At 39.0% G+C, this 26,303-nt stretch overlaps 1 protein-coding gene across 1 annotated transcript in view; it reads right to left on the reverse strand.

Annotated features, from left to right (window-relative positions):
• ARMC4 (armadillo repeat containing 4) overlaps positions 1–26,303 on the reverse strand; it is a 105,058-nt gene that overhangs the window by 71,498 nt on the left and 7,257 nt on the right. The window contains exons 3-9 of the mRNA XM_004692947.2: positions 26,098–26,290; positions 24,834–24,940; positions 24,506–24,642; positions 21,527–21,643; positions 18,224–18,426; positions 16,940–17,038; positions 11,701–11,848 (exon numbers count right to left, since the gene is read on the reverse strand). Of these exons, the coding sequence (XP_004693004.1) occupies positions 11,701–11,848; positions 16,940–17,038; positions 18,224–18,426; positions 21,527–21,643; positions 24,506–24,642; positions 24,834–24,940; positions 26,098–26,290 (1,004 nt within the window). The remainder of the gene's footprint in view (positions 1–11,700; positions 11,849–16,939; positions 17,039–18,223; positions 18,427–21,526; positions 21,644–24,505; positions 24,643–24,833; positions 24,941–26,097; positions 26,291–26,303) is intronic.

Genomic DNA, 26,303 nt, shown 5'->3' on the forward strand with positions numbered 1-26,303 from the left:
GGCATCCCGAAGAGGGGGCACCTTGGATTAGGAAGCCAAGGTCATCACGCGCTGTGAAGGTTTTGAGCAACTTGGTTCAGAAAAAGGTTCTGCAAGCTACCAGATGCATCGTGGCTGGATGCTGCAGATTCTGCACGAGGACAGTGACACGAGAAGCAGCTGGGGGCAGCACAGAGGCCTCACTGTGCCCACGGCCTGCGATCAGGAGGCAGCAGGTGAGACCTGATGAGCTGACATACTGTCACGGTCCTCCAGCTGGCTGTAAATGTTCTTAGCATTTTTTCCTCCAAACATACCACTCAGAGAGCAAGAAAAGGGAACTTGTGCCAATGAATGTTATTAATGATGACAGAGGTTGGCTTAGAGATATTCTTCATATCCCAGGACCAGAAACGGTAAAAAGGCAATGCTCAAAGTGACTGCATATAACCACATAAGTCAAGGTAGTAAAATGCATTGCTCTGCCTTCTGTTTGTATGCAAAGTGAGTTCATACTGATGGTTCACTATTCATAAACCTAAGACACAAGAGAATTCTCTTTATCTGAAGAAAAAAGAAATTAGACTGTTGAATCTTAAGCTTACTAAGAAGGGTAAAGATCAATACAAGAATTCCCTATGCATGGAATGTTTACTGAATTTGGCAATTTACTGGAAAGTCCTGGTCACTGCAATGAGGAAAAGTATTAGTATTTTTCCCTTTCCAAAAAGTAGGTAATGTAGCTACCTTCCTAAAAAGATTCAGAAGCATGAACTGAATAATTATGATAATTCATAATAAAAAAGAATTCAGTGAAGTCATTGGATTCAGCAAGAGATTCAAAAGTGAGTATCTGCTATATACTTACATAAGAAATCAAAAATTTTAAAAAATGCTCTCTTCTGCTATTGGAAAAATAGTAACAAAAATATGAGTAAATCTCATAAGAAATGTGTTGGAAATACATGGGGAAAAGCTATTAAGTTTTACTAAAGTATATAAAAGATTAAATACATGGTCATACCATGTTAAGATTACACAATGTTATTAAAATTACAAATAACTCAAAGCAATGGTAATTTTCAAATCATGCAACCTAACCCAAATCCCCATAGCATTTTTTGAAGATTTTCCTTTAATCTTAATTTTTACCTTTTCTAAAGATGATCTAGAATGGAAGACATGCAAAAAGTAGTTTAAAACTTTTAAGAAAATCTCTGACTAAATAAAATATTAAAAACATACCAAAGCTACGGCAATTTTACAACAGCATGAAACTGACATGGAAATATCCAAATAAATAATGTAACAGAGAAAGGTCCAGAAACAAACTCTCACATGTGAGATTACAATATTTAGTAAAAGTGGCACGCCATGCACACCAGGAGAAACCGTGCATGGCCAAAAGTCTATAAAATGACTATACATCTAAAGGAAAAAAAAGTAAAATATCTACCTCACACTATATGTAAACTGAATTCCAGGTGGATTAAGGATCTGGATTTTTTTTTTTAAGTTATGAAAATACCAGAAGGAAACAGAAAATACTACGTTAGAATATTTTTCGAAGAAATTAGTAGTTCTTAAAACACAAAACCTATAACCCATGTAAAAAGCAATCAATACATTTGTTAATGTACAATTTTACACATCTTTGTATCATAAAAGTAGATAAAAAGATGTCTGACAAAGTGAGAAAATATTTGCAAATAATATAACAAAGGAAATAATTTCTATCAGGAATCAAAAGACAAATACCCACATAGAAAATAGTAAGTATACAACACAATGTCTACTTAATATATGAAAAACCTTATTAACCTCACTAGTAATCATTGCTCTGTAAATTAACGCAAAGATGCATTTTCCCCTATCAGATTTGGGGGAGAAAGAAAGGATTGAAAATTTTTAACAATAAATCTCCACTCTAGATAGAAAAATATAATAACCTGGCGAGATTTGAAAACGATCATTGCTTACATCATATTCTATATCAATTCAATTAAAATTTCCATCAATGCTTCCAGAGCATAAGAGTCTTTTGTTAGGCTGGTTTTTAAAAGAACAGATTTCACTCTGTACCCGGGTTGAAAATCTTCAGTATATTATCTGTAGAGTGTAAATGTATAGGCAGGACACTAAAAACATTTTACATGTAAACTGAACTTGTTTGGTTTATTCCCTTTAAGTTAAACAATTTATTTTATATCTTTTATGTCATTAAAGGGTTTATTCCCTTTACGTTAAACAATTTATTTATGCATATCTTTTATGTCATTGTGTATTCTCTATAAAATTCCCACCACCAGTTCACCCATGAGCTATCGCCATAGTCCTTTGTGTTCTTCTCTCCCTGTTTGATCCCTCTCCTGCCGACCTCTGCACAGAACATCTGCAAGTTTTGTTTTATTAATATTATTGTTCTTTGTATTGCTCTTTATTTCCCCGATCCCTTATTTGGTTCCATTGTATTCCTCCTGTAAGTTCAACTCAACATACTTAAACAACACAACAACTCAATATACTTGATGTACGTACAATCTGATGGATTTGGATGAGATCACACCCATGAAACCATCATAGAGTTCCCGGAGGACTCTGGGTGCTCAGATGGTATGGGGAGGGTGCCACCGCATACCTCCAAGACCGTGTGAATCTATCCCTACATCATACATAGCACTGTGAACGAATGTTTACCTCACTAAAAGGGGAAAACAAGGTTTCCTTACGCCTCCCCCGTTTTTGGTGGCATCAGTACTCAACATGATATCTGCCCTCTGAATTCTGCCAAAACTGCACAGCACTGGGACACAGTACTGGGACAGCTTAGTCATCTTGAACAACTGCAACTTTACACGGAGTGGTAACTCACCGGTAGAACTAACAAACATTTAAAATGCACGTACTCTCTGATCCAAGCAATTCCATTTCAATGAATCTATCATGCCAGGCATAGTATGCATGTCCATAGAACTTATAAAAATATTTGCTGCAGCATCGTTATAAAAATTAAACTTTGGGAGATAGCCTTAAAAATGACCAGGGAGGGAACTGTGAAATTATTGATGTGCACCTCTAAATTCATGGGCAGGGAAGATGCAGGGAATATCATCTAGACAACACTAAATATCAAAAGTTCAATGCAGGATACTAAGTAGTAGCACTTCATTTTATTTGTAAAGATTGTGTGTGTGTGTGTGTGTACAGAAACTTCTGGAAGGGGGCTTTCACTCTTACTCCTTTACTTCCGTTAAGTTTTTCTGAGCATATGTTAATGTTTCATTTTCATAATCTTTTAAGATTTTCCACACAGCAAGGGCCAGGGAAGGGCTAGGAAAGCACATGCCTGCCACAGGCCACAGGCAGCCAGCCTCAGCCACCCAGGAGCAAGAGGAGGGAGGAGCATGGCCGTCCTGCCCAGGTTCCCGGGAGAGTGGGCTGAAAAGGCACAAGGAGTCTAACAGTCTTCCTCCAATATGCAATTTCTCATGACGGCTACAGTACACTTCTTGACGTGTGAAATGGAAGAATGTTCATACCAAATCTGGTGTCTCTCATGCCTTAACTCACATACTTAGAAATTCCCCAGCACACACTTCTGTAACGGGACAGGAGTCTGTATTCTAAAACGAAAGTTCACCGGATGGTTTCACTCATAGCAGGAGTATAAAAGACCAGGGAAGAAAAATGAACAACTATATACCAGAGACATTCTCCGGGGGTCGAGTGGGGAATGAGATAAAAAATGGGGGTGGGAGGAGTGCACTGGACTGTGGTGATGGCACATGAGTGATTTGGTGATGGGGAGCCCACGGGGATTACAACTGAGATGGGAAAAGGCACAAAATGATGTAAAAATTAACTATTATGTTATTAAAAAAAAAAAGTTCAGCAGCCTAGTGACATGCAAACCGGGAACCAGGCAATATACTACTTTTCTCCAACTTTGTTAGTCTTTCAAATAAATTTTGGCAGAAAGTAGATTTTGAGGAACAAAAAATAAATAGTGTTGCTGCAAACACACTTGGCAACAAATTCTCCTACAAGATGAATTCCCTTTTCAGATCACTATATAAAACTTCCTGAGAGATCAAAATCCTTCCCAATCAAAATCTTACGATTGCTAGATGTGTGTATCATATAATTGCATTCCAGTTGGGTCATTTCGTAGTACACATTCATGAATAAACACATGGATGAAAGAATGAGTTAAGTATAAAAACCTCCTCTTTAATATTGTCATTTTTCAACAGTTCATCTGGGCATACCCGCTGAGGAGAGCTGTATTTTATTACCCTGCTTTTACAATAGCCACAAGGCATGGAGTATTTCAAGGTCAAAACCAAAAAAAGTTATTTTTTTTATTCTTGGAATAAAGATTCCCCTGTGGAGATGAGAAGCCCCTATCACTTCCAACCAGTTCCTTTGTAATAACAAAAAAGGGGGGGGGAATCTTTCTTTGTGGGGGGGGGTAATAGAAACATATAAATAACACACATCCCAAGCAATCCAAATATTTTATAATGTGCTCACTTCTTATAAAAATTAGTTAAGAAAGCATAAATGCAAACTCCAAGTACAAGCTTGGTTAGAGCACAGGATTTAAATATGTTATGCTTTCTACTGGGTAATTGCTTTAAGTCCAAAAATCTTCCTTTTGTCCTTTGTCACTGAGACATTTTTAAAATTAACCCACATGAACCAGTAATCATTGTTCTCCATTTTTAAAAGAATCGACATGATAATTCCGCACTGGCACATTCTTCCCCATCTCTCTAAGGTAAAAACCTAGCAGAGGGGCACACTCTATGACTGACTTTCCAAAAATGAACACTGAATTCCTTTGTTAAGAAATTCTTCCAATGCCACATGGCACAGCAGACCTCTCCTGTCTCCCCCGCTGCTCCCCTCAGCAGTGTGCTTCGTGGATCTGCCTGCTTTGCTCCCCACTCTGTCTCTGGTGAATCCTCTCCCCGCCCCTGCACCTCTGGCCCATACCCCAGTTCTGTATGCATAAATAAATAAATCTTAAAAAAAAAAAAAGAAAGAAAGAAAGAAAGAAAGAAATTCTCCCACCGAGTCTCTTACTCAAAAGAAGAAAACCAAACTAGAGAAAAAAAAATAGAAACAGCAGCAGAGGCTGCAGCTCTCCTGGGTCCTGAGTTTCTGACCAGAGGCAGAACCACCAGGCAACTGGCAATCAAGCTCGGGCTCTGGACACCCTCCAGCCAGCAGCCGCCTTCTGTGTGGCCTGGAGCAAAGTACATCTCAGCTTTTCCACCAATGAAACAGGATCACAGTAGCTGCCACGCCACACCCAAAACCTAAGTCATGGGAAAGGAATTTAATTAACTGCAATTGATTGCAAAGGATATCAAATTCCTGCGATGAAAAACATACAACTCCCAATTACCACTTAGAAGAACTTTTTAACCAATTACGATGGTGTGTGTGAGTGAATGTTAGTCAAAGACTATTAAGCAACTCACCCCCACAAAAACAATGGTTTGCGAGTCTTAAAATGTTTCTACTGAGAGACTACCCTTCAAAAGAGGAAATTGAAAACATGTCAAGGAGGATGCTCTGGGGTCTCGGAAGCCTCCTGAGATTTCTATGTCTTCTAGACATTGCTCAGGAGTGCTGACCAGACCACTGTTAAGCTCAAAGAGCCACCAAATACTTTCATTTTTCATTGCTCAAAAATTCAGAATTAGAATTAGTAAGACAGACAAGCAAGATCCGTGGCCCACATGCGAGATGAAATCAACACCGATGCTTTCTGAAGCTGATCAGGTGAGTAACTATAAAGGAGTCTGCACCTCACAACACAGCGTGACAGGGAGGACGCTTCAGGGGGCCTCCATGGACACCTCTGTCCTCGGAACTAGTGACAGCTGAGCAACAGCGTTCAGAGGACATCACCCTTCCCCCTAGAACCTGAGGCCAAAAACAGCCTCAACTGACATTCAAATACCACATTTGTGAATTTACTTGAGAAGTCCAGCATCTTTGCAGTCATCTAGCTCCTCACTGTTTAAGTGTGTAGGGGTTTTCAACTAGAAAGAAACTATTTTAAAATAGCCTTTTTCTCTTTTTGCTTCAAACTTTCCTAATTAATCGTCCTCCAGTCAATCTCTTCTATCTGCTAGCAAGTTACATAAAATTACCAAATGAATTGCCATTTAAGACAAAAGAAGACCGATTAATCAATTTTCTTATAAGATAGCAAATTCATGTTTAAGACCACCAGCTTAACATAAAAATTTTGATCCAGGGCCCTCTCTGGTGGTGCAGCAGGTTAAAGCACAGCATTAAGAAGCTAAAGCCACTTCCTCACAAGTTCCATCCCCGCCTACCCCGGAGGTGACCACATGGTGTGGCAGACCACTCCTGACCCGCCCGCTGCTCCCCTCAGCAGGGTACTTCATTGATCTGCCTGTTCTGTTCCCACTCTGTCTCTGGTGATGCCTCTCACTGCCCCGTGTCTCTGGCCTGTCCCCTAGTTCTGTATGCACAAATAAATAAATCTTTAAAAAAAATTTTTTTTGATCCAGAATGATTGCCTGAACTTTAGTGAGAGGCAGGTATTTTCTGATTAACTACCAAGAGAGCACATTCAGCATGAAAAAAAGGACAAAAACAGGCACACATATTCACATACTCTCCTCAGGCTTATTTATCCCTCTGGCTTCCAAAATGGTAGCTCCCCATGGGAGCTTTGAATCCCATTTCTTTATTTTCAGCTGTTATAAGGGCATTTCTATTGATATTTGTATTCTCCCTCTCTTCAAACTTAACTTGCCACAAACCTTCCTTGTAAACTGGCCACCTTCTTTCTTCGTCATTCCTTGCTACCTCCAAGGATACTACCCTATTCCAACCCTCCCCCCTCCCACACACACATCCTCTCTAGTCACACAACCCCTAGTCATGGGCCTCCGATATTGTCCCGCTGGAATTTGCTTTGCATGCTACCTCCACTGGACAGCTTTCTCTCCATGCTTTCACCAGCCCACTGCCTCAGCTGGCCTTTGATCAAAAGCTCAGGGGCAGAAACAGGTATCCCCTGTTTCTGAAGAAATTAACCCTATCTCCTCCGTTATTGCAGCAGACACTTGGGATAAAGCCAGATAAATGGAGAGGAGAGGCAGACATCTCCAAATGTGCTCACTAACATTGCCAAAGAGGAGTTGATGACAAGACAGGGTAGATTTCATCCTCAAGTGACAGACCTTGGAAGTACCTACAGGGAAGACAATGACTAACTCTAACCCAGTCTCTGAGGCCCTCCAAACCACCTATAGACAGACCAACCTTTCCTGGCCTCACTCTTCAATTTTCTCTTGCATTTTCTGATCCTGTGATTTATAGTGCATGCTTGATCCACCTTCAATCCACATACAAAAGAATCTCAACAGGCTTTCAACCTTGGGTCCAGAAAATCTTCAGCTTAAGGTCACTTACATCAACGTAAGTATGAAATGCGACTCTCCTTCTATGATCAATTTATCTCCACTGTCAAATAGAATATTCCTTTATACTCTATAATACACGTGACTCATAAATTCACTTTTCCAAGCAAAAAGCCACCCACTTACCTACCATTTCAAGAAGGGGTTTTCTCCACATACCTTACTTAGCAAGAAGAGAGATTTGATTCTCTTCTTAGAGAGACACCCAGAATGAATGTAGGGATACAAGGTCTAGCTGACAGGACAGACGAGTGGGACCACAAGGACCATAGAACACAAAATGTGTTTCTCACTAAGAGAGCTGAGAAGGGAGCTTATTGATGAGTTTAGAATTAGGATATAGAATCATCAGCCCTGAGGAACAAGAAAAGTTGGGAGGCTGGGAGTAGAAAGGCAACATATTCGTTAATTTAAAAATTAAGCTGTGGCCCTCCCTGGTGACGCAGCGGGTTAAAGCACAGCATTGAGAATCTAAAGCTGCTTCCCTTCCGCATGAGTTTGATTCCCACCTGCACCGGAGGTGACCACATGGCGTGGCAGACCTCTCCTGACACGCCCGCTGCTCCCCTCAGCAGTGTACTTCCTCGATCTGCCTGTTCTGTTCCCCACTCTGTCTCTGGTGAAGCCTCTCATTGCCCCTGAGCCTCTGGCCTGTACCCCAGTTCTGTATGTACAAATAAATAAATCTTTAAAAAAAAAAAATTAAGGCCCTCCCTGGTGGCGCAGCGGGTTAAAGCACAGCACTGAGAATCTAAGACGGCTTTCCGCATGAGTTCGACTCCCGCCTGCCCCGGAGGTGACCACATGGCGTGGCAGACCTCTCCTGACACGCCCGCTGCTCCCCTCAGCAGTGTACTTCCTCGATCTGCCTGTTCTGCTCCCCACTCTGTCTCTGGTGAAGCCTCTCACCCTCCACATCTCTGGCCTGTACCCCAGTTCTGTATGCATAAATAAATAAATCTTTAAAAAAAAAATTAAGCTGTGTTTTACACATTCAGATTCAAAGACTATTACACATATAAAAATTGCAAGTTAAAGTGAGCATATATCAAAGTCAAATAATTAAATGCAAACTCCCTCCTCCTATGTGCCAAGATCTGAGCTCATGACTCTGGATAAATAATAAGCTGTAGTTCATTGACCAGTTTGGGTATTAATGAGCCCATCAAATTTTATGCAACAATCACAGACATTGCTGTAGTTGGAAAATGGTTAAGTAGAAAGTCAGGTCAACATTAACATTTCTCTGCTAGTTTAATTCTACACGTAAGATATAATCTTTTAAAAATTAAAATGTCAGGTGTAGTTATTTTGAGGTTAGCTAGCAACATCCAATTATGCATTTCACAGATTTTTCATGCCCTTTTGAGTCTTCATATCACACACTTATCTGTGTCAGAAACCTTGAAATCATTTAGCGATATACTTTTTCACTGGCTATGTTAAGACTATCTACCTGTGGGAACTATAATAATTCCAAGCAATTTACTGTCTGGCCAAAAGTATCACATTTGCACATGATTTATTAGTGAATAACTTGTGCGAGCTTAAGTAACACTTCATCAATAAATGTTTTCCTTAGCTGTTCTGGGACAGAAATAGTGCATCCCTTTCTGACTGAAAATTTATAGACTTACCGTAAATAGTTCAAAAAACTCTAGATAGTTATTCAGTAATTAGAATATTAGAAGGGACTTTCTCTGCCATCGTCAGTGTCAAGATATTATTGAGTAGGTTGTTCGCTTTTTGCCCCATTAAGTCCTCAGGGAGAAAATTCTTTTGCTCTTAGCACCAAGATTAGTTATACTCATTTACAACAGGGTTATTTATATCTTATGATGCTAAGCGTCTGTCCCTCAATGTACCAACTCACTATGTTTCCCGGCCCTTAGTGATTGCTACAAAAATTAAAGCAGAAGTGGAGGGCAGCAGGGTGGGTTAGCAGAACACCATGTCCTACATTCTCTATAGTGACAACATACAACAGGAATAATGATCATTGCCAACATGGACTGAGGACTTGGCTAGATTTCACTTCATGTTCTTAATAATCCCAGCCTGTGAGAAGCTGCATGTGTCAGCCTGCCCAGTGAGGTCCTGCTAGTTACAGAAGTCCATCAGCTCCCAAGGCCACTGCCTGTGTCAGTGGCACAAACCTACCTCCATTGAAGACTTTCTGGAATCCCAGTCCACACTTGCAACTGCTCTATCCTCTAGCTCCTGGTCCCCCTGAAGAAGTTTCTACCATCTTTGACTCTTTACTTTCACTAATAAAATGAAGTTAATAGATCTGAATTCTTTGGATAAAGAACAGTTATCCTCCCAGCTTCCTTAAAAAAACAAAAGCAAAAACATGTCTGAGCCTCCCTGTTCATGTGCTCAAGCTTCTCAAGTGCTGGGAGCAAAGGACTCTTGTCAGTCCCTTCTCCAATGTCAGTGGACATCAGTGGATGTAACGGCTCGAGGGGCTGTGGGAAGGTCTCTGCACTGAGGCGCTGTGTGAGCTGGGTGGTCCGCCGGCCCTGCGCCCTGTGCACGAGGCCACACCCAAGGGCGTGCGCGGGACGAACTCCACCCAGTGCTCCACTTTAAGTGCTTCCAAATCCCAAAAGAGCTGAGTCTTCAAGCTTCTGGAACACAGAATTGGAACCCCCAGGTATCCTAAGGTAATGCCTGAAATCATGCGCTATTCATCACTGTTTCCTACATTTTCTTCTCATAAGCATGACAGCAATAGTGCGTCATTGCCACAATATCAAAAAGGTGAATCAATTTTTGTGTTAGAGACATTAAAGATTTCAGAGGCTTTATGTGAAAGAGAAAAATGATACTGCAATAAAGTGTAGAAATGAGCCCCACCTGATACTTGGTAACAGAAAGCATCGAAGGAAGGAACATTGACGCACGTTAATGAGGGCCACAGAAACGCCATTTTAAACACTGAAAGATGATGTAAAAATATTTACTATTCACCTTATTCTTAAGATGAAATTTAAAATACACAAAGCATTCACTGTCCTAACACACTGTCTTTATTTTTGTTTCATGACAAAAATTCCAGATGTGAATGAAAAATTTCTTTAATTTTGTATGGACATTGGTCACGTTGTAAAGAGGCTTCCAAAAGCAGCGTCCAGATGGACATTAGGATCTGCTTCATAAAAGTTCATTTCATATTTTACTGACAAGAGAGTTTCTCTGCTTGCCCTGTGTCTGCTTTGGCCATTGAAATTTATGCTATTTTTGCTAATTCAGATTTTTGATCAGTTTCTGGTTTCATGATAGAATGTTCTGTAACACACAGCCACATCTTTTCTTTGCACATCTGCTGGTAAGTTACTTAAGAAGAACAAGTTTTGTGCAATACACAATATCTATAATAATGCAAATATTTAAACACGAAATATCAACACATAGAATGTTCAGCTCTCCCAGCGAGCTTGACAAGGCTGAAATTTCAAATGTAATGATTTTCCAAAATGTGTTTTGCATTGAAATACCACTAATAGGATGTATTTCTGTGCCTATAAACTCATCGCTATGTGTTTATGAAGGAATACTCACTGCTAGCAACAAACATACCTGCAGGGTGTGGAAGTGACCAGCAAAGCAGACTGACCACACCATGGCACCTACTTTCCTTGATGCCTTTTTTGACCCCACTGTCAGTATTTCCTTTCTAAATTCTTATTATGTTTTTCCCCTAAATTTTGTTAAGGAATAATTTAAAACTATATTTGTATGTAGGCTCTCCCTGGTGGAGCAACAGGTTAAAGTGCAGCACTATGAAGCTATCTACAGCCACTGCAGCACAAGTTCAACCCCTGGCCAGAGAAGTGACCCACATGGCACAGCAGACCTCTCCTGACCCGCCTACTGCTCCCTTCAACAATGTATTTCAGTAGATCTGCCTGTTCTGCTCCCCAATCTGTCTTTGGTGAATTCTGGCCTGTGCCCCAGTTCTTGTATGCATATATGAATAAATCTTTTTAAAAATCAGTCTAAGCCCAACTTCGAGATACCATGCTCTTTGCCACACTGCACTAAAAACCACTGTTGTTGGCTGCCATGGCCACTGTCTGTCCACAGTCATAGAAGACTGGCTGTTCCAGAGCATTACCCCTTACATGCTTAAATAATAGCAGGGGTAAGGACCAGCCTCATAGAAAGAAATATAATAAAGTTGGAAGCCAAGTATACATTTTAGGAAAGCAAACTCTGCAAAAAGGGTACAAAAGGTCTGTCTTACCTTCAAATATTTCACCAGTTTCTGAATTTGCCAATATTCTGATGGCAAATCTGCATTTGCTTCCTGTCGGTGATCAGGTGGTTCTTCATCTTCCTCACTCTCTGAGGAACTCTCACTAATAATTTCCTCAATCTTCTCAGCACTCTTACTAAGAATGACAATGACAATAAAATGTCATCACACAGGAAATATATTTATGCTTCAGCATATGGACATGGTTGTGTTAATATTTCAGCAACAGGTACATAAGCAGGGATATATATATTTACTAAGGTTTAGAACATACTTCCTAAGATCTGTGAGAGAAGATTAACAAACCCTTGTCTCTATAGCAGGTATAGGTCAGTAGTATTATTCTGGGTACAATGTCAATAAAGAAAACAGTAAGACATAAACAAGGGAATTAAGTAGTGGCAAGTAGCAATTATGCTAGACAGCTTTCATCATCACAGCAACAATATCACTGTTGAGTTCTACCAGATCATCAAAGATGAACTAATACCTATACTTCAGAAACCCTTCCCAAAAACAGAAAGAATGCTCCAAACACATTTTAAGAAGATATCATTGCACTGATGTCAACCTGATAAAAGCATAAGCAAAAAGTAAAGAACAATATCCATGTGAACACAATGTAAAACTCAACAAAAATCACAGAAAACCTAATTTAACAATACATCTAAATGGCTATGCATCATGACCACATAAGATTTATCCCAGGAACAGAGTTGTTTCAACATCCAAAAATCAGTCAACATAATTCACCACACGAATTTTTTTAAAAAATGGAAAAATTGTATGATCATATTAATAGATGCAAATAATGCACTTGATAAAATTTGACATCTATTTATGGTAAAAATTACTCAAAAAACAGGGGCTACATGGAACATAGCTGAACATAATGTATTACAAACAAGAGCCAACTTGTTTATACTCAATAGTAAAAAATTGAAAGCTTTTCCTAAGATCAAGCACAAGACAAGGAAGTCTACTTTCACCACCACTATTCAACATGATATTAGAAGTTGTAGCTACAGCAATCAGACAAAAAAAAAAGATATTGGGAAAAAGTAAAACTATCCTATTTAGGTGGCATGATACTATACACAGGAAACCATGAATACTCTAAAAACAAATAACATATCTAAATGTAATATAGATATGATGCATATATCACATATTTATAGTATATAAAAGCATGAACTCAATATAGTCAAGTGTCAGGGTAAAAATCAATTTGCAGATTATCAGTTGTGTTTCTATATGCAAACACAAGTTGGAAGAGTAGAAACCAAGAAAACAGTCTCGTTTACAATTACAATAAAAAGAATTAAATACACAGAAGTAAACTTAAAAGAGATGACAGAGCTCAACAAATACAACTATTTGGCATTGTTAAAAGAAACAAAGAAATGGGAAGATATTCCCTACTCAGAGATTGGAAGAATTACATTCTTAAAATGGCAAAGCAAGATACAGATTCAATGCAATCCCTACCAAGACTCCAGTGGTATTCTTCAGAGAAATGGAACAAACAATACAGAAATCAATATAGAAATACAAAAGACACTGAATCTTACAAAAAAGAGAGCGAGCAGTGCCATCATAATCCCAGATTTCAAACTATACTACAAAACTCTGGTGATGAAACAGTATCGTAGGAGAATTAAAATGGACATGCAGGCCAATGCAATAGAATTGAGAGCCCATAAATACACCCAAACATCTATGGACAATTCATTAACAAAAGTGGAGAAAGCAGAGGCATCATGGATTACGGTGGAGGGCTGAGGATGTCTCAGTGGAAGATGTGCTGAGGAAGTATGTTGTATGACTTTAAATTACACAAAGTATTATAAATAGGTTGCCTGCATAAAAAAAGGTTTAATGCAAATTCCATTCTAATCCTCAATAAGTTTTTTTGTAGGTATAGTAAGATTACTCTAAAATTTATGTGAAAATAAAAGATGTTAGTATAGTTAAATAATTTTGTTAAGTGTAAAGTGAGAGGAATCACTTTACCAGATTTCAAGATTTACTACTTAGCTACAGTAATCAAGACTGTGGTACTGGCAAAAGGGAGACCTGAAAATCAAAGGGACAGACTGGAGACCCAGAAATAACTGCACACTAGTATACCCAACTGATTTTTTACCAAAATGCCAAGCAATTCAAAGGTGGAAACTCAAAGTAGGATATAGTCTTTGATATAAATTGTAAGCTGTAAAATCTTTCTGTAAAAAACATAGGAGATCGTTTTCAGAGCCATGGGTTTCATGCAGTGTTTTTAGACATGATACCTAAAGAATGACCCATAATGTAAGAAAAAATTGATAAGTTAGACTTCATCAAAAATAAAAACTTGCTTTATGACAGACCCTATTAAGAGGAATAAAAGACAAGTTTACAGAGAGACAGAGAGAGTATTTGCAAGTGCCTATTCAAGCAAGGCTACCCAGTATACGTAAGGAACTTTCAAAACTCAACCTCTAAAAAAGCAAATGATCCAATTAGAAAGGAGTGAAAGACAAAGAGATTTTTAGCTACAAAACATATGAAGGGCAGTAAGCTTGTGAAAGTTGTTCAACACCATGAGCCATTAGGGAAATGCTAACACCACAGTGAGATGTCATTATATATCTTATAGAATAGCTAAAATTAAAAACACAGCAATACCAATAGCTGCTGAGGATGCAGAGAAACTAAGTCACTTACAGAATCACTGGTGAGAATGTAAAATGGTACAGTTCCAGGGAAAAAATGTGACAGCTTTTTAAAAAGCTAAACACAAAATTTCCATATGTGTCAGCACTGGGCATTTATCCTAGAGAAATGAAAATTTACATTCATACAAAGATCTGTGTATTACTGCTCATAGCAGCTTTATTTTTAGTGGCTAAAACTGCAAACAATTAAAATGTTCCCTCATGGGTGAATAATTAAACAAGCAGTGGGACATTCATACCATGGAATTTTACTCAGCAATAGAAAGGGACAAGCAATAGGTATACGACGACTTCAAAATATCTCAAAAGGACTATGGTGATTAAAAAATATTAACAATGAAACTGCTTAACATGGAGCTTCCCTACGACCCAGCAATCCCACTCCTAGGTATCTACCCAAAAGACACAAAACCACTGATTCAAAAAGATACCTGCACCCCCATGTTTATTGCTGCTTTATCTACAATAGGAAAAACATGGAAACAGCCCAAGTGCCCAAAAGTAGATGACTGGATTCAAAAGATGTGGTACATATATACAATGGAATATTACTCAGCAACCAAAAAAAGAAACACATGTCTTTTGCAGCAACATGGATGGAAATGGAAAAGATGATGCTTAGTGAGATAAGCCAGAAAGAAAAAGAAAAATACTGGATGGTTTCGCTCATAGCAGGAGTATAATGGACCAGGCGAGAAAATAATAAGAATAATCAACAGCCATATGCCACAGACATTTTGTGGGGGTGGAGTGGGGAATGGGATCAAAAATGGTGGGGGGAGAGAAGTGCACGGGATTATGGTGATCACACATGGGTGACTTGGTGATGGAAAACACACGGGGATTACAATTGAGATAAAAAAAATGTACAAAATGATGTAAAAGTAAACTATTATAAATAAATAAATAAATTCATCATAAATAAAAAAATATTAACAATGTATGCTTCACTTATATGATATTCTTAAAGTGACAAAATTATAGAATGGTAGCCTTGAACGATGCCGTGAAAGGAGAGCAGGTGTGACAATTAAAGGTAATAGGAGGGTGCTTCACAGGGTCCTGTATCCTAATTACATGGTCATAAATATTTCCATAGGATAAAACAACAGGGAACAAGACATATACACTCTATCAATGTTAATCTCCTAGTGCTGATGTTGTGCTACGGCTGTGCAAGATGCCATCATTAGGGAAGAGTTGGTGATGGCTATATGAACCTTCTCTCTACTATCTCTGCAACTGTCTATGAATCTATAATTCCTTCAAAGTAAAAAGTAAATAAAAAGTCAAATGAAATAGCTTATTACATTGAACTCCCCAAATGCATACCCATAGTTCTGTGTCTTAGAGTTTGGTTGTTGCCAAGAGAGCAGAGAGTAATGTGAAATTTCTGTCATTTCTTATCACCACCACTTTGAACCCTTGATCAGAGTAGCTGACCTTCTCCAAAGATGTCATTTTTGTTGTCAAATTGAAAGTTGAGTAAGTTAGTGAGCACTCTGCTAGGGCTGTATATCACTTCAGGAACAATGTATATCACTTCAGAGGTGGCAAGCCACTGGTGGTCAGAAGAGTGAGTCCAGAAATACGATTTGACTTTGCCATCACATGATTGTTCAGAGACCACAGACAAGTTAAGAGTCTAATTTTCCTACCAGTTAATTTACTGCTCTTTGCAGTAAATTCAGTTGTTTTTGTGGGGTTCACCAATTTCAGTAGTCCCTGTATGTCAAGTAATTCTACATGAAAAGGTTATCTTTAAATGGATTTGAAGAAACTCACTATTCTCATTTTTACCTCATTCTGGGTAGCTCTACTGTAGATGACACAGACATCTAATAGACTAGTGAGTAGTGGGGCTCCCTGGTGGTACAAGGGACTGGTTCTCTTGCACTGTGAGGCTATGAACAGCCACTGCAGCATGAGTTCAATCCCCACCCCTGGAAGTGACCCACATGGTGCGGCAGACCTCTCCTGTCTCACCCGCTGCTCCCCTCAGCAGTGTACTTTGTCAATCTGCCTGTTCTGCTCCTCGCCCTGCCTCCAGTGAATACTCTCACCACCCCTGTGCCTCTGGCCTGTACCCAGTTCTGTATACATAAATAAATGTTAAAAAAAATAAAATAAAATAAAAAAGAAGAAGCATAGCAACTAACATGAAATGTCCTGTCGTGTAAACTGTCTTTAAGAACTGGTCATGTTGGCCCTCCCTGGTGGCGCAGCGGGTTGAAGCACATCACTGAGAATCTAAAGCCGCCTCTGCATGAGTTCGATTCCCGCCTGCCCCGGAGGTGACCACATGGCATCGCAGACCTCTCCTGACACACCTGCTGCTCCCCTCAGCAGTGTACTTCGTCGATCTGCCTGTTCTGTTCCCCACTCTGTCTCTGGTGAAGCCTCTCGCCGCCCCTGAGCCTCTGGCCTGTACCCCAGTTCTGTATGCACAAATAAATAAATCTTTAAAAAAAAAAAAAAAAAAAAAAACTGGTCATGTCAACAAAACATACCGAACTAACTGAGGTCTTCCAGATGAACCGATGGATTTTGACCTTTCAGGCTTCCCAGCATGCTTTTCTTCTTGGCTGGCTCGTACCGAACTTTTGTGACTAAAAAAGAAAAAGTATTGACTATTATTTACTTTATGCTGATCAACAGGAAAATAAAAATAGAAATGAATGCAAAAAAAATTCTAACATTTTGAGCATGCATAGAGTGGCTTTTCTGAGACGGCAGAGAATGCCTATGGGTTCCAATGTCCTGATACCTGAGATGGCCCTTTCGTCCTCCAAGCACAACCGTGTGTTTGATATAAGGAAGAAAGATCTTGCCCACAATTTCTTTGTTTTAGGAATAGGTTTCACAGGCTGCCAGTGGCATGGAAATCCTTCATTCTGAGCCTTTGAGTGTACACAGCCCTGGCTGAAAATGGCCTATTTTCTTATCTCCCTGCCTGACAATGCTGCAGAGTCTAAAGGGTCTTTGGCACTGAGTGGGTTTTCATTAAATCAGTGTGAAGTGCATCCAGCATTGGAAAGTTTCTCAGAACCCATGGAGACCTGTTCCAGACCAGCCAGTGACCAGTTTTGAACCCAATCAGGTCACTACACTGAACATCAAAAATAGGCTGAAACTTGTAAGCCTGTTTGCTGTTTTTAAAAAATGTGTTAAGAAAAAAAAAATGTGTTAGGTGCTTCTGACTGACTCAGCGTTTGTAGCACTATAGCCCTTCATCTTCGCTTTGGCACCTCTTAATAGAGGGTCCTAAATGGAACTAGTTTTGTAGATTTCACACATTCCTCAAACCAGGACCTGCTCTACTTCAGGTGGTTAATATTTTTGAGGCTGTAGTCCTCTTGCAGTATATACTTAAACACTCAACATTCTGTTAATATAAAGGGCTCATATTAATGAACCTCACATAATTTCAATCATTCCAAACTCTCCCAGCCCCTATTTAGCCAGGCCCCTAATGCTGCATTTCTATTTCCTCTCTGATTGTCTCACGTTATTATGTGCCCAAACTCACATGAGACTGAACTGTGTTTTTCCTATCCTATCCCTTCACCAGAGCCTCCTGCTTCCACCTCACCCCCAGCAAGTATGCAAATATAAAGAATATGAAATTTTCTTTTTTGGTATATAAAGAAGAGCAGGAAGGAACTGATTTAGATTATGAAGGGAGGTAGAAATATCTATTCTGTACTTTTCTACTACAAAATAGTTAAGTGAAAAGTTTGGCAGATGTGGTTACTACAGAGATGTTGGAATTCCCATCGCAAACATCCACATACTCTTTTACATTAACAGTGGCTATCCACTTCAGACTCGGCTCCAATCTCTTGGTCAGGTGACTCTTCACCAGATTGATTTTGTTCTTGTCTGGTGTGTTCTTTAGGAAACCAACAGATTTACGAAGTCCAGGTGGTTCCTCTGTCTTTGGTGCTTCAGTAGGTTGGTCCTTTTCTTTTTGTCCTTTGTCACTTAATTTACTCTCCTTATTAAAAAGATAATAGAATAATTTTATAATGCTATCACTACTAAATTATCTCATGTTGTCGGAAAATTAACTTGGGTGATAAGAAAAGCCTGGATCTACACAAAGAAATAAAAATCTAAGGAAATGGTAAAAATAAATAGAAAGGACCTTTTAATCATTGTAAAATATAGCGAACTATCTAAAGCTAAAATAGTATCAATGTGTTAAGGAGTTCATAACACTTAAAAGTAAAATCTACAACAAAAGCACAAGTGATAAGGAGAGGCATGTGAGGAATACCAGTGAAAGTTTCTTGTGTTACTCGTAAAAATATGTACTATTTACTTAAAGATAGACAATATAAATTACACACACACACACACTATATGGGCCAGGGAAGCAATTAAAAACTTTCAAAATAAGCATAACTGATGAACTAATAACATACATAAAAGGTAGCCTTTCTAGAAGTCAAATTTATTCCAAAGGCAAAAAAAAAAAGGTGGAAAGGAACAAAGAACAAGTGGAGTGAATAACAAAGAACTTGCAAGATAGTAAACCTAAATTTAGCTCTATGAGTACATCAACAGAAAATCTTTTTAAAACTTCAATCAGAAGAGAATTGGAAGAAAGTGGAAATCTCAACTATTTGTGTTTGAAAGAGAAACCACTCTATAATGACATGAATATACTAAGAGTAAAAACTGGACTTAACTATCCCATGTAAACAATAATCCCCAACAAAGCAGAAATATCTATATTAATTAAAAGTAAACAAAATGATCTCAAAATACATAATATTATCAGAGATGAGAAAAGATACATCAATACATCATGACAAAATGCCAATTTAGCATATAATTCTAATAGTGTATTCACCAAACAACAGAATTTCAGAATACATGAAGCAAAAACAGAACTAAAGGATAGATAAATCCACAACTAGGAGACATCTTTCTCATTCATCAAAAAATGAACAGACAAAAATTAAGAATATAGAAAATGAGCCAGAGATTTTTGTGACAAGAACATGATTTAGCCAGCAGCTATGGAACATAAACCCCTACAGCAGCTTACTTCTCAGGCACACAGGAAAAATTCACCAAAATGGACTATAACCTGGGCCATGAAACAAACATCAACAAGTTAAAAGTGGCTAAAATCTCTTCGGATGATAGAATTAAACTAAAAATCAACATAATGACCACATCAGCAAACTAGAGAAGAAAGGAAAGGTGTAATAAAATCACCATCATCAAACAGAAAAGGCTAAACTCACATGGGTTTTTAACTGCAGGTCCCATGGAAGGCATGTGGTAAGGCACAACACCCCTCCCCAGTCAAGTAGTATAAAGAGAGATCTAGGCAGGAGGTTGAACTTTGACATACCAGCTTGTCAATGACATTAATTGAGGAAATTAGTCCTACCTTGCAGCATTCCACAAACCTTTACCAGTAATATAGCTAAGAGAAAGCCTGCTAAAACAAAAGACTTAAATAAAACCCAAAATTTCATAACAGAGTACCAAAAATTTCTGCACCATATAAAAAAATATCACTCATCATACCAAGAAGCAGAAAGATCACAACTTGGATTTTAAAAATGATGAATAGATGCTTTATCCCAAATGAAATAAATGTTGGAATAATTTGCCACGATCATAAAGCAACAATCACAAAAATGCTTCAGTGAACAAGTATGGGGGGGAAAATGCAATAAATTAAAATTTTAAAGTCTTGCAAATAAATAGATGCTATAAAGAAAAAATCAAGTAGAAATTTATAAAGTGAAATTTGCAAACCAAAATAAAAACTCGCTGGGTAGGTTCAGCAACAGGGTGAAGAGGGCAGAGGACAGAATCCATGAATTTGTAGACAGAGCAATAGAAATCATCCACTCTGAATAACAAAGAAAACAGGTTGAAAAAAAATTATAGCCTCAAGATCTGTGGGAGCATAATTAAAAATTGACCATTTGTATCATCAGAGCACCAGAAAGAGAGCACAAAGAGGGTGAGACTGAAAAACTATTCAAAGAATGTCTGAATTTTCCCCAAACTTGGAAAAAGACATAAATTGAAGAAGTTCAGCAAATCATAAACAGAATAAATCCAAGGAAATCTATGCCAAGACACGTAATAAGCAGACTCCATACAACTAAAGCTATTAAAAAAAATTCTTAACAGCATTGCTTTTACTTGGAAGGGGAGAACAATTAAAATAACAGCAAATTTCTCATAATAAACCATGGAGGTCAAAAGGAACTGGAACATTTTTCAAGCCCTCAAAACAAAGAATTGTCAACCAAGAATACTATATCCAGTGAAGATATTCTTTAGAAATGAAGTTGGGAAAGTAAGATATCCCAGAAAGTAAGATATCCCAGATAAGGAGAGCTAAAAGAATCTGTGGCCCAACTAAAAAGAATTCAGAAATTACTAAATAGAAAAGATATGATAAAAGAAAGAAAATTGCAACATCAGGAAGGAAGAAAAGAACAAGGGAAAGAATAAAAAAGTATGGGTAAATATTTTCATTATTTTTCTTAGTGTCCTAAGAGAACTTTGATGGTTCTATATGCAGTGCTACAAATTGATAAACACAGCAAAAGGAAGAATAGATAAACCCACAATTGTAATTGGAGAACTCAGTATTCCTCTCTCAACAGCTGATAGGAAAATCAGCAAAGAAACAGAAGAATTCAATACCAAAAACCACAAATTTCAAGCCACATTTGTGACACTCCACCCAAAAACGCAGAATTGCATGGAAACTGATTTTATTCACAACATAGGATTACACAGAAAAACCTCTGACATATACATATCACACCACTAGTATGAGATTTAGCCAGATTTCAGAATATAAAATCAATATATAAAAACCAAGTGTATTTTTATATAGTAGCCATAAGTCAGAAATCGAAATTTTTAAAATATCATTAACAATATCCCCCAAATGTGAAATAATTAGATAGTTTTCACAAGAGATGTGTAAGATGTCACTTAACTTAAAGTTACAGAATACTGATGAGTCATTAAGACCTAAATAAATGGAGAGCACAAAGTTGTAGTCAATAATGCATGATGAAAATCAAAAAGAGAGGATTAAAACTTACCTGTATGGACATGTTTTCTGAAAATTTTGCTGATTTGTCTTTTAAAAATGTAACAAGGTCTTTATAAATTTCACCTTTTCTCTCATAATTAATTTCCCCATCCTTGTCTGTTTTGCCCTTTGGGAGAAAAAGTTGTTGCGATTATTAACATAATAGCAGCACAGAACTCTAATCAATAGATCACAGCACAAGCACATCTGTTCTCTAAAGATCCATGTGGTAGCTGTTAATCATGCAAGATTCAGGCAAAGCCCTTCCCCCATATTATTCATCCAGCCATTCATCCGTTCATTCAGCAAGCCTTTACTGAGTCCCTCCTTCACATACGTGATTCCATTGCTCAGAAAAGTAGTGAGAACTTCCCTCCTTCTGCAATCCTCTAATATGAAAATATATTATGACTTCAAGAGCCTCTGATGAAGTCATAAAAGGCCTTGAGATTAGAATTTCACCAAGAAAAAGCCCGTTTCTGCTTTTAACTCTCTGCTCTTGTTTGGTGTGGCACATGGCTACTATAGGCTTATTTTCTAGGGTTATGATCCTTAGTGACCCTCGGTCTCTCCATGTTCTAAAAGCCTCTGTCCCTGTCCCTTTTGTCTGTTCCCCTTTATTTTCCTTCTCTCTCCCATCTCCACGATGCCCTCTTAACTATTATATAACACTGTAATATTATACCAGTGTGAGGCTTCAAACATGTTCATTTTTCTAGTCTTGTCTGATTTCAGGACAAGGACAAGTCAGGACTCAAGGACAAAGATGCTGCGAGAATTTTGCTGCTCCGCTGGGCAGGTAAACAAGAGGTTAAAATCCTGATGACTCTGAGGCCTGAACACCTACTGCCTTAAGCTTCCTTGGTTCCTTGTTGTTTTTACCTTCTCTGAGCTATCTTTCCGCAGCTTATCAGGTTGGCTGCTATGGGAAAAAAAGGGAGGTGCAGACCCGGGAGAGAAGCGTCAGATCTTGAGACCAGCTGGGTTTGCAGGGCAGCTGCAGACACAGAGTCTCCGTGAGGTGTTTGCTTTGGAGATGCTGGGGAGCCCTGCACAGCACTGAGCTGCAGCTGGTGGGTCCTCACAGCTAGCAACAATGGGCTCTCCCCAAGTCCACTCTCTTTGACACCCCGGGGAGTCCCTCACACCCAGAGAGGCAGCCTTAGAGCTCTTGATCCCCTACTCTGCTCAACAATGAACACTGACTCCCCTTGCCTATCTTCACTCATGTCTGGGGCGTCCTCTTTTCAATCTTGACTAGAGGGTCTCAAGGGACCTTTCTCGGGTTTGGGAGCAGGACCGCTCAGTCCATCCCTCTGATTTCCAGTGGGTGAAGCAGTGTGCACAGCAGCTGGCTCACGCCCCGCTCATCCACCAGTGTTGTGGGGCCACGAGACAGACTACGAGGCCCTAGACCATTTTGTGGGCCGTGACAGTCACATACAGTTTCATGTTCCTTGCCTTTCACTTTTTAAATTGAGAGGTAAATTTAGATGTCCTCATGTCAAAGTTGTATGTAGATCAATAGCTTTTAGCAGAAACAAAGGCTCCATGTCCCATTTGTAAGGTCAAAGAAAATCATTCCTTTTCTTCATCTCTTATTTCCTAAATGGAGATTTCACTTCCCTAAAGCATCAAAACAAACTAAATGCAAAATCATAGTTAGGTTGTTTCTGCCCTGCATGCAGAAACATGCCAAGTGTTGGGTCACTAAGAAAAACACCAAAAGTATGTCAGGAGTCATCTAGAAAATGCCCCTGGCATGCAGGCGCCCACCCAAGTCAAGACGCAACGACTCTCCAAATGTTTCCCTGCGAGGACTTGTGCCCTGCAGAATTCTGGGGGTGAGTGCCAGCATTCACACTGGCCATACCTACCGAGGACAGGGTATTGCAGAAGAGACAGCTGAGCTCCTACCTAGATTCAGTGAATAGGCGAGACTAAAATTGTGTTTTTTAATCCAAATATTCTGAAGGCGAGGTGCCATTTATCTCTGGACTCAAAGCCTACCGTGCACACTATGTTTTGTGTGCTTTTCTTTTGCCAGGCGAGGTTGTCTTCAGTCAGCAGAAAAGTGAGAGGACGTCTGGAAGAGGCAAGAAAGCCACGCTCCCTCCTATTTGTCTAGTGTCCTACTGAGTCACCACAGCAGTGACCCTTCACCCCTGGCGGTGGCAGTTGCTTCCAGTAGCAACAGTTGGTTCCAATTTCCAGGGTCCTACACTCCCAGAAACCGGTCTATCACAGCACCTCAGAGACACTATCAACCACCCATCAAGGCTCAGTCATTTGTGTTTACAAAGATGCGTCTCGGAGTTCCTGAGGACTCCTGGACAGTGTCCACTGTCCAGACATCTGGGCCCCAGAATCACAGACACCACCTGAGCTCTGAATGGATCAGCCTAGAAGAAACATTCCTCAGAGGTCTTGGGCCTAGTTCCGTGGTGGTGAGGCGGGGTGGGGTCTTTCCATTGACATCTTAAGATACCCTCACCCCAGCCCTGTCACCTCCCTAGACTTTCAGGGGCTGGCTTCAAAAGGCACTTCTTTCATGCTTCCACGTTTGGAAACCCCTCCCCCCATCGTCTTTCCATCTGTCTCCTCAAGTCTTAGCATGACAGCTTACAGTCACTGCTTTCTGCTTTACTTCACAGTTGCATTTCTTTCTTCTTCTTTTTTTTTTTTTGCCTTTTCTTTCCTATAATAATAGCATGACAAATTAATGAACTGATGATGTTAAGAGGCTTTCACTTTATTAAGTAGCAGAATGGCTCGTTTCTTAGAAGATTAACTCAAGGGCCTACAGTGGGGAATAATGGGCCTTGTTCTGGGATAGTTTTGGATTTGCTCAGCAAACATATAGTAAAGTGATCTGCCTGAATCCCACAGACAGAATAATTTTCTATGGTCACTGGGCTCCAGTCCTGGAGGCAGGCCTGCATTTGTGGGTTCTGAGCTAAGCACCATAGTCATACTGCTTTTTACTTACACCATTTAAAAACACTCCTTCTGAACTACAAGTAATGCACAGTGTCTCGACATCGTGTGGTTTCACCAGCACGTAACACATTTCCCCATGGATCTGTCTCCAAGGTGGGGCTCGACATCCATTTGAAAATTCATAATCTGAAACCAATTATCAATCAATTAAAAGGAGCTCCTTAACCTAAAGTTTTGTAAAACATATTTCTTCAAAAAAAGATCAAGTCTTAAACTTTCATATTATCAAATGTTTCATTCTAATGTAGTGATCAAAGTAGCTTGAGAACATAATTACAGATAAACGTAATATAAAATGAATCTGAGAAGATACCAACTTGAGGTATATTCGATTGATTCCAGGACCGTTTGCTCCCCTTTTCCTGAGCAACTCTGGAGCATCTCTATGTCGTTTTTAACAGGTGATGGATTTAAACGTATTATTCTGAAATAAACATTTAGAAATGTATTTCAAGTACTTTAAGACAGAATTCTCAGGAAATATATGAAAACATTCAGGGGGGATATCTTTTTTTTTTTTTTTTTAATAACAGTTTTATACATTTTTTTCCATCTCAGTTGTAATCCCCGCGGGTTTCCCATCACCAAGTCACCCGTGTGCCACTACCATAATCCCGTGCACTTCTCTCCCCCCCCACCCCGTTTTTGATCCCATTCCCCACTCCACCCCTGCAAAATGTCTCTGGTATATGGTTGTTCATTATTTTTGTTATTTTCTCGCCTGGCCCATTATACTCCTGTTATGAGTGAAACCATCCAGTATTTTTCTTTCTCTTTCTGGCTTATCTCACTAAGCATGATCTTTTCCAGCTCCATCCAAGTTGCTGCAAAAGACATGTGTATTTTTTTTTGGTTGCTGAGTAATATTCCATTGTATACATGTACCACATCTTTTTTATCCAGTCATCTACTTTTGGGCATTTGGGCTGCTTCCATGTTTTTCCAATTATAAATAAAGCAGCAATAAACATGGGGGTGCAGGTATCTTTTTGAATCAGTGTTTTTGTGTCTTTTGGGTAGATACCTAGGAGTGGGATTGCTGGGTCACAGGGAAGCTCCATGTTTAGCAGTTTGAGGAACCTCCAAACAGTTTTCCATAGTGGTTGTACTAGTTTGCATTCCAGGGGGATATCTTTTTTTATGTAATTAAAACAGTAAAATTGTAGAACAAACAATGAAGCTTGTGTTAGCCATACTATTAACCTTTAAGACTGTCAAAATATCAAGGGACTGGGACTCAAGTTTAATGCAATACTGAATGCACTCATTTAAATATTCACTTTGTAATGATAATGCTGTAATACTAGGAAAGAGCAGGAAAAAAAAATGAATGAGTTTTAAACCTTACAACTCGATGTAACATTTGCAGTATAATTTAATAATTTGTCCATTAATCTTAGGAGGCATTGAAAATAGCAAAGCCACTTGATGTCTCCAGAATTAGATGAAACCTCAGGATGTTTTAAGCATGTCAACTGCAAATTTTAATTTTGAGAACTAGAAACATACATGTAATACATTAAAATTTATTCCAATAAAATGTTAAATCACCATTTATAGTTTGTTTTTTTTAAGACTCACAGTGAAATGTGTTTTAGAGTATGGTTGAGGAGGTGCAGGTCCAGTTGCTTAAGCAGCCTGCCAACCTTACTCTTAACCTCATTTGCAGGATGATCATCTTTGGTAATTTTATCAAGAAAATTTAATGCAACTGAGTCTTCTTTCATTTCACTATAGTCCACGCCCAGGATTTTTGCTATGGGATCTCTGTTAGCTGGCCAAAAAAA

The sequence above is a fragment of the Condylura cristata genome, unplaced genomic scaffold, assembly GCF_000260355.1.
Source record: "Condylura cristata isolate star-nosed mole 26May11 unplaced genomic scaffold, ConCri1.0 scaffold00035, whole genome shotgun sequence".
NCBI classification, from domain to species: Eukaryota; Metazoa; Chordata; class Mammalia; order Eulipotyphla; family Talpidae; genus Condylura; species Condylura cristata.